The 13,825-nt window shown below is 36.6% G+C and overlaps 1 protein-coding gene across 1 annotated transcript in view; it reads left to right on the forward strand.

The window, feature by feature from the left end:
• Positions 1–13,825, forward strand: part of VPS13B (vacuolar protein sorting 13 homolog B) — a 477,299-nt gene that overhangs the window by 362,048 nt on the left and 101,426 nt on the right. Inside the window, 1 exon segment of the mRNA XM_026841594.1 lies at positions 5,198–5,335. Within this exon segment, the coding sequence (XP_026697395.1) occupies positions 5,198–5,335 (138 nt within the window).

Raw genomic sequence — 13,825 nt, forward strand, 5'->3', positions numbered from 1 at the left:
TCCTCAATCCTTCCCTCCAACCGAGTCCACTGGCAAGTCAGTTTGTAGGAGGAGACTTACTAGGTTATTAAAATGTTAGCTCAATTTTATTGTGGTTGTGCTAAACTGCTTCATTTGTGTTTTAAATTATTTTGATAATCGCACAGCTTGATTGCAGTTATGCTGCCGCAAGGTATAGGAACTTCAAATCAAAGTAAATAAATTAATGGAATAAATATTAACTGCTTAATAAGTGCCATTAAAAGGATTAATTGCTCCCTGAGTTTGTAAGATTCTGTATAACTACCCTGAAAGAGACTATAAAATAGTGTTGTTTTATTCAGTGCTCATCCTACATTTAACAAAAAGGCATCTGCTAACTGTTAGATTTCGAAACAGAGCATTGGCCATTTCCACTTAAATAAAAGTGGGTGCAATTGTTTTTAATGTAATCTCATAAGCTGCTTTTATAAATATTTTTTCAAATCTTTATTTGCTTTGTTTCAGGTAATGTAATCCAGATACAAAATTGCCTCATTTCCTGAGCATTGTGCTCTGGGCATTCTTGAAAAATCTTTTTTCTATTTGTTTGTTTGTTTACTTTCAAAGAGGAGGTTGTGGTGCTTGGTTGTTTTAAGGGGGAGAAATTTCTCAGTAAATATCTGTTATGCATGGAATTTCTTCAGCTTCCGCCAATGAAGCATTTGCAAAAAACGGGCATTGTGAGGCCATCCAGAATTATCCTTTTCTCTTTTTTTTTTAAATTTTGTTATTTTTTTTTACACCCACGCCTTTGATGGCAGGGGGTCCATGAAGAGCAGATGCAGTAGCTAAGACCACATGTAACCTCTGATCTAATGGAAAGCCCAGGCTGTGTGGAGAGCAATGCAGGCTGGCTCTGGCAGGAAGTCTGGTTCACTGCCTCTCTGTCAGCCTGTGCTTCCTACGAGGCAGAGAGAGGACTTAGGGCTGTTTCCTAGCATAGCATTGAGGGAGTTCTGCCGGAGTGTCACCTGTTCCCCTCCGAGTATATTTATGGTCCAGTACATCTGTATCCATGGACATGGGGGAGGTGCAGCCCCAACCCGTAAAGACAAGCTGGCCTGGGAATGTACATTCCTCAGGTTACTGTAAGTGCTCATTTTTGAACTTCCTGACACAGCACTTGTGAGTACGCTAGTAGAAATGTTTTCCCACTTGTATCCTTTAAATTCCAATGGAAACCATTTTTAAAACAAGACCAAACGTTCCACTTCAGAGTTTGAAATGCAGAGATGATTGCAGCATCGTACTGGCTTTTAAAATTGACTGCAGACCAAAATATGATTCATCCATTGAAATAAAAGCATGTTGCAGAGCTCGTTTGGTCTGGATAAAGTTCCAACTGAACAAGCCAAGTTGTCGTCCCGCACACATGTTCAGTAGCCCTGTCCCCTGCCTGGCGGCTGCTGGGGTACTGTGCATCACTGAGCCCCCCCGTTAAAGCCCCCCACAGGCTGTGCCCCCTGAGCTGACCTGCCTCTCAGCTACAAAATGGAACAAAATGACTTTTTGGAGAATGAAAATCTTCAAAATGTGGAAATTTTCCAGCTTCCCTCCTTTCCTTTCCCCTTGCTCCCCTTTCTCTTCAGAACTTTGAGTTTTGCTGCCGCTGAGTGAGGGAACAGCAGGTGAAATTAAAAGCTTGCAAATTCAAATCAAGTTTAGGAAGATAGCACATAAAGTGTTAAGCTGAGATCTAGACTTTAGCAAGACTAAAAGTGGCTTTTGATGTTTGAGTGGCTTTGAAAATAGCCAAGGATTATTTTTTTCTAGAAAAAAAAAAAAAAAAAAAAAAAGGTGGAAGGAGGGCGATGTGGATGTATTAAAGGCCTCAGCTTCTCAGTCTTACAGATTTTAAATTACACTCTTGGTTGTCAATCTGTGATAGTTGTCTCACCATTTTTCTTTTGCTGCCACAGATAAATTTTTCATGTGGTGTGGAGGATAGAATTTCTGGCCGTCTTCACCGCTCTTCACTTCTCAAGCTTTTCTCTCTTGGCTTGCTGTGGAGTAATTCTAGCCTCTCCTTTTACTTACATATGCATCCCTTGGGTTTTCACCAACATTTTCTTTATACAAATAACTGCAAATTTAAGTGTTGATTTTTGGGAGAATCATAGAAAATGGAAATGGAAATGACCTATTATAATACATTATTCAGACCAGTTCCCTGCTGATGCATAATTGTTCCCTATTGTATATTTTATAGTGTTCTGTCAAGTGTATTTTTAAACATTCCGAGTGTTTCCATCGTTTCCTTGAGGGAGAAGAGTCCTTTTTCTAACAGCTCTACCCATCAGGAATTCCTCACTTTTCAGCCCAAATTTTCTCTATTTCATTTGATTGCTTCTGTGGCAATTCCTATGCCCTTGACATAAGGATTGATAGATTGATAATCTTTTATTCTTTTCCTGATTCTTAATCCTATGGAGATGCGTGTGCTGTTTTCTACCTAAAACAGTATTTTAATCCAGATACACATATTTCAGTCTTTTGACCTTTGATGTAAATTAATTTGTCTTACCCAGATACATTTTATAGCTCCTGTTTGGAACTCCCTTCAAGTTTTGGAGCTATATACCAGCATAGTCAGTTTTGAAAACTCTGGATTTTTGCTGTCTTCTCATTATATAAAACCTTATTTATTGATCCATATCTGGCATATTTTGATGTATGGTCAAGTCCCATGATCCAAATTAACCATATGCCATGGGCTTGGAAGCACTCAGACTAGTTCTTTGCATGACCCTTTGTGGTTACTATCTCCAGTGCAAAATTGTGTCAATGTAACTATCCCGCTTCCGGAATTAGCTCTGTTTCAGAATAACACAGTTTCACTTGAACTAAACAAAAATGCTTTAAATCAGTAAGGCCAGTTCTGGGCAGTATATTTTGTTGGACTCAGGCTAATTTTGTGCATTGAGGTTTTTTTGTGTTGTGTTCCTAATCTGTAAATTCTGGAGTCCTCATTATTGATGTATCCAAGTCCTGCAGTGCCCTGGGTAATGAAGAGGTGATGGTGCTGCGCTCCTTGGAGACATGACGGAGCAAAATAATCTCCCGAGAGACCTATAGTTCCTTTATTTTTCTTTGATCCTGTGCTTACACGCTGCAATTCCCAGTTCCCTCAGGGCAGTGTTTGTATAACTAATGTATTATGTCATGCAAGGATTTTCTGCTATGTAAGTTCTTTTCATCAGAGATATTTTCATCTTTAAACAGCTACAACTATGAAATAATTATTAGGTATTTTATAAAATAAACACATCTTAGTATAATAGGAACACCTGTAAATGTATTCTTCAAAATAAATGTTTGACTAAATTTAGTGGATTTTCTGAAAAGCCAGTGGATGATCTAGGTTGCTATATACAGTATGTGATGATATCTTTCAGAAATGAGACAAAATAATGGCATATTGCAATATTTTGCCCCATATTGCTACACCTGAACGTTTATACTAATAATTCTGAAGGAACAATAGCTTAGACATCAATTTCATTGCCTCAGTGAAGTTCATTGCACAATGTTCAGTAATTTTTACACTGTGTTACAGTATATGTTCTGAAAAACATTGGCATATTATTTATGATGAGCTACTAGTACAAAACAAGATATTATGGTATAGAACCAAGTCAGAGATAATATCCTTGTTCAGAACAACTACAAAACTATATTTTGGAAAAGATGTGTACTTTGGTGGTAAAGATTTTTTATTATTATTGTTTTCAGTATACTAGACAAACTCCAGACACAGGAAACAAGATATTCCCTAAAGCAGTCACTATAGAAAAGGGAGTGTGCCACACCATTCTGGTTAATGTAATTAAAGGAAAGGTCTAAGAAGCATACAAATGTAGAAATTCACGTGGAAAAATATACAAATCTGTTGTATGCAGTGACAGCTCTTAAATAACTGCTGAGAGCTGACTTTATAAATGTATAGCAGGAATAAAGGGAAGGAAAGGCTGTAATGTATATGCTATGCAGTACAAATACTGCTGTAAAGTCATTGCCTGAAAATTGATCAAATAAAAACAGAAGAATGTGCTAACTTTTGATCTTTTCCATATAGATCTAAAGTCATGATCAATTGGTTTCAGTAGGTTCTTTGAAATCACATAAGGGTTCATATGTGCCAAGTTTTATATAAATCACATGATAAGGTCAAGAAATACAAATTCCAAAGCTGACTTTATATACCCAGTCCACATATGACTGTGATACCAGAATACCATATGTTGACTGTAATAGTGGGTATGTAAATACTGTTCTTGAAAAGAATTCATTCAGTAAAATTCAAATAAATCATAGCAGTTTTTAATTGACTGAAAATGGGAAAGAATATCAACAAGAAAATCTCCTTAAATCATTATCGATGAGGCAGACATTCTAATTAACAGCAGTCTTGATAATAAAGAATAATTGATTATTTAGAATTTGATACCTGTAGTGTCAGAATTGAGGACTGTTACAATGAAGGTCATGAGTTGCTAAAGATGAAAAAGTGTTTTTTGCAGTAATGTTTTTGTCATTTGTGATATGTGGAAAATGAAGACCAGAATAGCACTTGGAGGAAATTAATTTTAGTGGACTATTGCAATATTATAAACTGATCAAAGGAATACAATTCAAGGTGGTGCACAAGAATCGCTACTGATTAGCTGTTGAGTGAAACTCCAAAGAGAATGATATAACCCCATTGTCGTTATGCTCTATTCCTGAGATGTGGTAGCATTCTCGTCTTTTAGCCTTTATCATTTATCTTTCTGTCATTATTTTCTCTACCTGGCAATGCAGACACAATGCAGAAGTAGCAGGTTTTGAGCACAGATTCTCTTCTAAGGAGTCCTTAAGTGTCAACATAATTAAAGTTAAAATTGTGTGCTAATTAAAGTTGTCTTGTGATAACTGATGTCTTACTAATATTTAACTTGGGGTTTTTGCGTGTTTTCTACATTTTGTGTAATTACAGCTTTTCCTTCTTGCCTATGTATGCATGCATTGTTATACACATCCATCTGTAGGCACAAATGCGATGTATAACAGTAGTATTAGGAATAGTTTACTGTGTTACATTTTAAACTTTTAAATTTAATCAAATTTGTATGTAGCATTTTGTGATGTATCATATTCCTGGAATATCATTAATGACTGTGATCATTATCACCTGTAGATCCTGGGAAAACTCTACCAGATGCTCTGGATTATTGCAAGATTTGGCTGCAGACAGTAGCAGGAGAGGTAGATGCTAAAAGTGGTATTCCGCCTCCTCTTATCACTGTGCAAATTAAGGACTTCCTTAATGGACCAGGTAAGCATTCCACTTTTATCTCTTATTTTCTAATGTAAACTATTTGTGATATGCACACGTAGACACACACATTAGATTATCAGAGAAACGTTGTATTCCTTGCTAATGAATGTGAAATTTTCCTCCAGCAGTTACCCTGAACTGATTGAGGAATGATCAGTCCTGGACCAGTCATAGGTTTAGGGTCTAATTATTTATTTTCTTCCCGAGGTAAATTTAGAAATCTTATTCCTCAGGAAGGCTAAGATTGGCAATTTTCCAACAGAATGAAACCTACCTGCTTCTAGCACTAGAACAACTGAAATTTTATCACAGATATGTTTATAAAATCTGACTTGTAAAATGATTTTTATAAGCCACCTTCTCTTGGGTTCTTTAGAATCTGGATACCTGACATTGCAAATTCCTCTCATGTAAACAGTTAATACTGTAAAATTTAAAAAATAGTGATATTGTGTTTCCTTAATTAACACAGAATATGTGGTGTAGTATGAAGATATATTTGCATTTACTTAAAATAATGTGACTTGAAGTTTCACTCCCAGAGTGTCAGAAGCTCCTGCAAATTGAAGTATGTCATCCATTCTCTGTTTTATGAAATATACATTTATAATTACATTACTATATAGAATATAATTGAGGTTATATTATAAGTTAGAAAATACATTTACATTTACCTGTGCGTCATGATTAATTTGTCTTTTGTATGCCTGTTATAATTTGTTGAATTATGTACCTTTTTTTTACTGAATATCCTTACTTCACTCATCAAGCAGAATGAGCTATTATCAGTTACTTAGTGAGCAACTCTTCAGTACTGGGTTTTCCTATTCATTCATTTATCTAGTCATACAGACTTACTGCACAGTATCTAAACTGGTCTCTACAGCAGAGTTACTTATTTTGTCTGTGTTGCTTACCGCTTTAGGATCTGAGCACTACAGAAATTTACCTGTACAACCCTCCCATGGGTAATGCAATAGTATGCTCTCACCATTTCACAGGAGACAACAGAGGCCCAGGGTAATTAAAGGTTTTCCATTATATTACATTTACCAATTTAAAACACCCAATTTTCTAAGGTACTTAAAATTATAGAAATGTAGATGTTGGAAACACAGTTCATATAGTCTTTGGGTGAAGCAGTAATCAGTTCTGCTTATCAGACCCCAGGACATCAAATTGAACACTCAGAGAATGAGACATACATATTTACCTACTAACTATAAATACTGTGGTTAAGTAATTGAAAATGCATTTTTTTTGCAGGCAGGCAGGAGTCTCGAGGAAAGAATAAACTATGTGAACAACCTCATCACTGCCCCTTTCTTGGTTTTCTGTGCTGTCCTAAAAGCATTATTTTAAGAGATTTTAAAACCACGTGACAATGCAGAGCTTTTGGTATACTGATCCCTATTTAACTTCATTAGTAGGAGTTTGAACCTTCAGACCTACTGCGTGCTCTACTGCCATTTGAACTAAAGGATTAATTGATAATAATAGAGGATTTCCATTCTAATTATGACCAGCACAAGAGGGGTTAGAGACACCTATCATCAGTGGTCTTTGGTCACTGCTGCCAGATTGGTTTTCTTTTATTCCCCCCCCCCCAATTCTTTTGTGTCCTCTCTCCCCACATCTGGCAGATTCCCATATTGCCAGATCCTTTGTCTGTCCATTCCCCTTTTCTCAAGGTTCTCACTATGGTTTCCTGGTGCAGCCTTTAATTTATTACACACCTGAACTGTTGCCCTGATGTTCTTCTGTCAGTAGGACAGATTTCTCACTAAACTAGTAAACGTGGAAGTTGGTACAGCAACATTCACAAGTAGTCTAAGTGTCTATCCCAGTCCCATCAATTCAGTCAGATCTCAGATTGGTGTTAAATCTCTCCCCTCCATGGTATTTGGCTAAATAGGAACTGAAAAACCATAAATTAATGCATCATAAACTTCAGTCCATTTATTCTCACTAAGCATATAAAACCTCCGAGATTTCCTCCAGGATCTCCTCTTAGCCAGAAGTCTTTTTTTTTACCATCTTTTTTATGCTAATTGGAACTGGAACTATCATTACACACAACTCAACAGTAATTACTCTGAATTTTAATGAAGTGTTTTGCTGGTGTAATATAACAAAACAGCTCAGCATTCCCTTGCAGGTTTTTCTAATCTCGGCTGTTGCCATTATGAGGTCCTCTTCAAATAAACCAACCTTCACCAAGAAGCCTTCCTTGTGGGCTGGAGGCTTCACTGGATGAGTAATGGAAGGTGCTTTCCGCATGTGATTGCGTCAGAGCAGCACATGCAGAGAGTTATGAAAGCTTGACAGCTCCTCAGCAGGCTACTGGAAAATGAGTTACTAACTGTCCTGGGATGAAAGTTCTCTAACCACAGCTTCTTCCAGGGTGAGGTAGTTTGGCCATCAGCAGGCCTGGAGAAAGTGTCTACAGCACCAGATCCTAACTGAGCTGGCAGTTGTTCACTGAGGACGAGTAACTCGGCAAAACTCCTGAGAGCTCTCGTGAGGTCACCAGACAAACAGCATTTGTGATGGGAGAGACCACAGTTAATGGATTGAATAAATAAATGCACTGCTGGAGCACACTTAAGTTTCAGGCCTTGAAGGCCTACTCTTTTTTTTGGTGAACATTTGGCAAATAATGATGCTACTAACTGGCATATTTTTTAAGGGTATACTGTGTGTTTTCGTACTCATTTAGATATATGTGTTTTATAACTGTGGTAAGTGAATTATTAAAATGCATTGGGTGCACTAGTAGGTGGTACCTGTTGGGTACAGCTGATGTGCTGTTCTGAAAAGTCAGCACATTTTTAAAATCTGTGCCTATGCTGACAAAAATCTGGATGTAGCAGTTGGGATAACTGTAGAGTATTCTGTATAGATTGTAAGTGTTCAGAGTTCAGTGGTTTGACTGTAATGTCATTTTTCTTACAAAATACATTGTTGGTGTGCTGAGATTAAATTTCAAATACAACAATCAAATGCCTATGTGTTATGATGCAAAACACTATGCAAGCAGTTAAAAGAAAAAATCTGCAAGTGGTTCCCAGTGTTTGCTGTGTTAGATAAATCTGGTACTCCTTGTAAATAGTTTGTCAGTTGAAGTAGATAAGTAGATAGTGTTCCATAGAAAAATCGTATGGTTTCACCACACAGGAAACCAGGTTGTCAGTCCATATTAGCTTGGAGATCAAAAAACTACAGCAAGTAGCTAAACTTGGAAACCACTAATTAAATGAGAATAACAGGATACATTAATGCACTTCTTGCCACATGAGTTGATTATTTTGTATGTTTTTGGCAACTGAAGAAAAATGATATTTCTTCCAGATTGAAGGTAATAGGATCCTAGGAGAAATAAGCATTCATCATCAGGCCTGTGGGAACAGACCTCAACTTTAACCCCATGGTGTATTAAAGGACTATTCTTTCTCTTTCTACAGTAACTAATTATTTAAAATTTTTTAGATTCCATCTACATCAGTTTACATGACCCTCTCTTTTATATTCAGTCTGTTACTGGATTGTAGATCTAATTCTTGCCTAATACATGTAAGCGAACTATTTACTGCTTCAGCATTAGATAATATTCATTAGGTGAGGAACAAATGTGACCATCCTGTTTTAATAGTATTTGAAAATTTATTCTCTTTAGCCTCTAGTCCTTTCTTTGTATTTTTATCTTTATCTGTGTTTTCTTGGGTATAAAAGCTGTCTTTTTGATGTATTCTTTCTGCATGTAAATGATACAAAACATGTTTATGAAGTACCGCTTCACACAAATTGCCTTAAAATACTTCTACATGTAAAATATAGACGGTTTGTACTACAGTCGTCTTCCCCCAGCAGATTCTTGGAAAGGTGTTAGGGTAGGTGTGAAATAACTGTGGTCCTTGATACTTTGCCTTTCAAAATAACTTCTGTAGAAGAAACTATCCAGACAAACTAAGAAATGCTGTGTCCCACTAAAAGATAAAATGAGAACTGGGGGACCTGGGAGATTGGTCTTTCCTGCCAGTCGCTCTCTCACACAGTTTGGACACCATGAGGGGCACAGCACTGGATCGAGGTTTATGCATAAAAAGCGACAAACAAAACTGCACCATGGCACTCTTTCCAGCTTTTTCCCCCCTATTTGCAGAAGCAACAATTGTATCCATTAGCAAGGTCAGTGGTTTGGAGAAACCTGGAAAATAGCAGCTACCAGAAACCCACTAGAATAAATATCTCCAGCAGGTGATAGATTAGTTGGAACAAATTGGAACCATTGCACTTCAGCAATCCTGGTTTCTTTCAAGCTGTTTTAAAAATGTCGTCATTTTAATACACAATATCAGCCCTGCGGAACAGTCCACAGCAGGTTAATTTGAATCATATGATGTATCGCTGCCCTCAGCTGACATGAGCTCCATTCCATGTGTGAAGCCATAATAAATCCATTCCCAACCGAGGCAAATTCCCTGTGAGAAGGTGAACTAATCCAGGCCTCACACTGGCATGTTAGCCCTCCATAATTGAAAGCAGGGCCACCTGTTCCCAGCACAGTTAGCCTATAGAGAGAAAATTAGCATTAGATCAGATACTTAATATATTGAAAAATCATTCATACTACTTGCAAGTTCAGCTGTGGGCTGCTTAGCATGACATCATATATAAACCTAGGAATGTGCCCACTTGATCCCAGTTTAACAGTTTTGTTAACCATGGTGTTTGTTAACTTTGAAATGAGAATTTTTTGATTTAATGAGAGCTGACACGTGAGAAGGGGAACTAGCCAGGGTGCAGACTTTTCTAATTAACTCTGGGTCATTTGCAAAACTTTTGAGCTGCTTTTTTTCCCTTTGCTCTTTTACAAACAAGTTTTTAAAGCACTGACACTGTAGCCATGAAATGATATTTATTTGATTAAGAGGGCAAAGAGAAATATTCCAAACAGGTGTAGAAGCCTGTAGGTACGGCTTTGGTTTTGACACATCTGTTGTCCGTAATATCAGTGTAATAATGCATAAAATTATCAAAGTAGCTTTCTAAAAGCAGTGTCTACAACACTTATTTTAAATTTAGTTTCTTAAATGTCTAGGTACTGAAAATGAAAATAACACCCCAAAGATTCATGGATAAGTTGGAAAATACATTCTTGGTATCTTTTTCAGTGTATTGGCATTCTTTTAAAACTCATTTCAAACATTTGCTCAATTTTCTGACATCTTTTTTTTGTTTGTTTGTTTGGTTTTTTTTCATGTATGTCTTAATATAGATGTATTATTCAGCAGCTAAGCAGATAACATAAAGTCAGTATTTATGGGTTCATTTCTTTTCCACAACCTGGAACAATTTGTTTCATCTCACTGTATTGTGCTTCAAGTTCCCTGACTCTCTGTTGAGAGAATTAATGCTTCCCTTAGCTAGGGTTCTCTTTTCATGGAAGGTGCCCCCTGTTATTGTTTTTGGCTTCGCCACCCAACCCTTGACACACTTATGTAGTGTATTTGGTAGTTGCACAGCTGCTTAATTTCAGTCAATATCCTATGAATAGCAGTAACCCTCCATCCTTTATTAAGGGTATCTTTGGTCTTCTCAACCTACAACAATTCATTTTGATTAATTTGTGACTATTTTAAAAAATAAATAGAATCTCATCACTCTGAGCCATGTCAGAGATCTCAAACCCAGGCACTGGGTAGATAGAACTGTTAATGTCTTAATGTCACCTTCACATACTGTCAATGACATCCTAAGTCATGGAAATAGGAGTTGTTACTGCTGGGGAACGCCCCACATGGCTTGAGTTGATTAAGCTCCCTGAAGGCTGTAGTTTGCCATACTGGCCTTTGAGACCTGCTTCTGTGGGGCAGCAGCACACAGATGGCAGAAGGTAGAAATACTGAGCAGTGACTACCAGCCTCTTCCAGACTAATTGGCATCTGTCTCGCAGAAGCAGAATACAAGATGGACTGCAGATGGCCTCTGAAGCCTTGTCTCAAGTTTCTTCCTTCTTTTCACTTGATCCAAATTGGGAATGATGAATTAGAGGATAAAAACAATTCGTTTGTATTCTTCTTGCTTTTCAATTTCTTTTAATTTGTCTCTCTTTTGATGCCTGACTAGGGACAATTGAGAACAGTACAACTAGTCTTTTCTTTACATGCCTCTCTCTTTCCTATTTTTATAAATTTAATTTTTGCAATTCAGCCATTTCCCTATTACTTGAAGGGCCACCCTGACTCCAAATCAGAATCAGGGCTCAAGATTACCTTTACCTTCCTCAGATTTCCTCTGTTAGACTCCTTGCATCAGGATGGCTGGCTCCCAGAGAAAGAACATTACTGGTGGTAAAATGTTTCATGCCTGTTGCCTGCTCCTCTCTTGTTTAGGACTAGGAAATTCAATCCTCCTTAGAGTTTAGGGTGAACAGTAGTTTCTTCTATAGCGGTACTATTTATTAAGAAGTTTAAAATTTTACAGGTTTCTTGTGGTAGGGGAGAGTGAGATCCATGTCCAACCTGAGGAAGAAAGACCTGGCCTTTTCTGTGTTAGCTATGAGAAATAAAAGATGCACTGCAGAATGAGGGGTATGAGAAGTGAACAAATTCTTGGAAAATGACATATTTGCTCTCTCACAGTTCAACATTTCTCATATTCTATGTAAGGATCTCAGTCTTAGAAATAAAGCTTATAAATAATTCTCATGGCATTTACTTCCTAGTTTTTCAGATTAAGTGTATACTCTGGTAGTTTATTAGTCATTGAAATGGTTGGTAACCTGATGTACATTAAGTTATGATATGTATTAGACTAAGACCACTGACTTCAGTAAGAGCTGGGATTGACCTAAAGCAACTTCCTAGGAGCTCTGTTATTTTTGTGTTGCTTATTCATCCTTAGCCCAACAAATAAAAAGTCCTTTTGAGTAATATCATTATCCCAAGTTCACAGAATAAAATCATATCTTCACAGTACAAATCTGAATGTAATGGAGAACAAGGGTAAAATACTCATAACTCTGAAATTTTTTATCTGAAGCTCTTAAGTAATAAAATGACAAAGAAAGAAATTGTTTCAGACAGAAATTTCATAGTGCTGCTCATAGGTTTTCTTTTATAGATGTTATGATTTTGTTCAAACAGGCCATATTGAATCCATTGGGTTTTTTGTAATAGATTTCAAAATACATAATAAATGTAAGTAATATGATGACTAATGGGTCAAGTGAAGTTGGAACTTTTTAAATGAGAAAATAGCTGGAAACAGTTTTCAGGAAACTATTCCAGTTGATTTTTGGTCCCCCACAAGGTGTACATTAACATAAACTCTGTAGATTCGCCTCTGGGACCTGAATTCCCTCTCTGATTTCATTATTGCAACGTGATTCTTTTCCTTTCACTGTTAAGTCATCTCCTGGTGTGGAGGGAGCATATAATAAGTGTAATTTATTTATATTTATCTAATCTCCTTTTAACTCAATAGTTATTTCATCGTTCTGTTTCCTAGTAGCTGTTCGTAAAGTTGTGAGGGGTAATTAGAAACTAATAATTGACAGACACGGATTTACTGGTTAATCTAAAGAGATGTAGTGAAGAAATTGAGAGAGAGAAAGAACAATTCAAATTTGACACTCAAATAATAAAATATTAAATAAAATAATAAAAATGCTGTAATAAAAATACGGTTTGATATCATCTAGTTCAGTCTGTTTTAAACATACACAGAAGTACCTCACTTGAGCACAGTCTATTTACAAGCACAATAATTTCTTTACTATTTGTTTGCTAGAAATAGGTAACACCTGACAAAATAAGTTACTGCTATTATGTCTTAAATTTAAACAAAGTATTGGCATATAATTGTGGTAGCCAGTCACTAGTAGACAGAGGAGACACTGAGGCAATTCAGGAGTTAAGGTGACTTTGAGCTGCATTTTGTCCTGTCCTGATTCTGATGAAATTTTGGACAATTCAGAGAATCGTCAGAGTTATAGCAACCTGTGTTTTCCTACTGGTACAGAATCTGCACAGCGTTGTGTGGTTTGCTTCCCAGGGTGGTTAAAATCATCTTAAAAGACTGTTACCCTTGGATTTTGTACCCTGGAAGTTTGAGGCAACCCTTTACATTGTAATATCACTTTTTAGCCTATTTTGAGTGACCGGAGAAGCTGCTAAATGTCTATCTTCATCAACTGCTATAAATAGCTCTTCATATTTCATCAGTTTTCACTCTTTCTTTCCATTGCTTACATGTTTTTCTCAGAAGGAATGTTAAAGTTTCTCTTAGAGTTCTAAGTATAAAGTTTAAAACAGGAGAAAGACTAAAAACATGTTGATTGCTCAACTGGATTTTTATTTTTTGAATGTTTTACTTAAAATGCCAAAGAATCTCCTTACATAATCCTTCCCCAGTTGTAAAAATAACCTATGTCATTATGAGATAGCTAAAATATTTGCAGTGAAGGTTCCAGAGTTACATTTT

The sequence above is a fragment of the Athene cunicularia genome (genome assembly GCF_003259725.1).
Source record: "Athene cunicularia isolate RWA chromosome 2 unlocalized genomic scaffold, athCun1 chr2_part1, whole genome shotgun sequence".
Taxonomy (NCBI): Eukaryota; Metazoa; Chordata; class Aves; order Strigiformes; family Strigidae; genus Athene; species Athene cunicularia.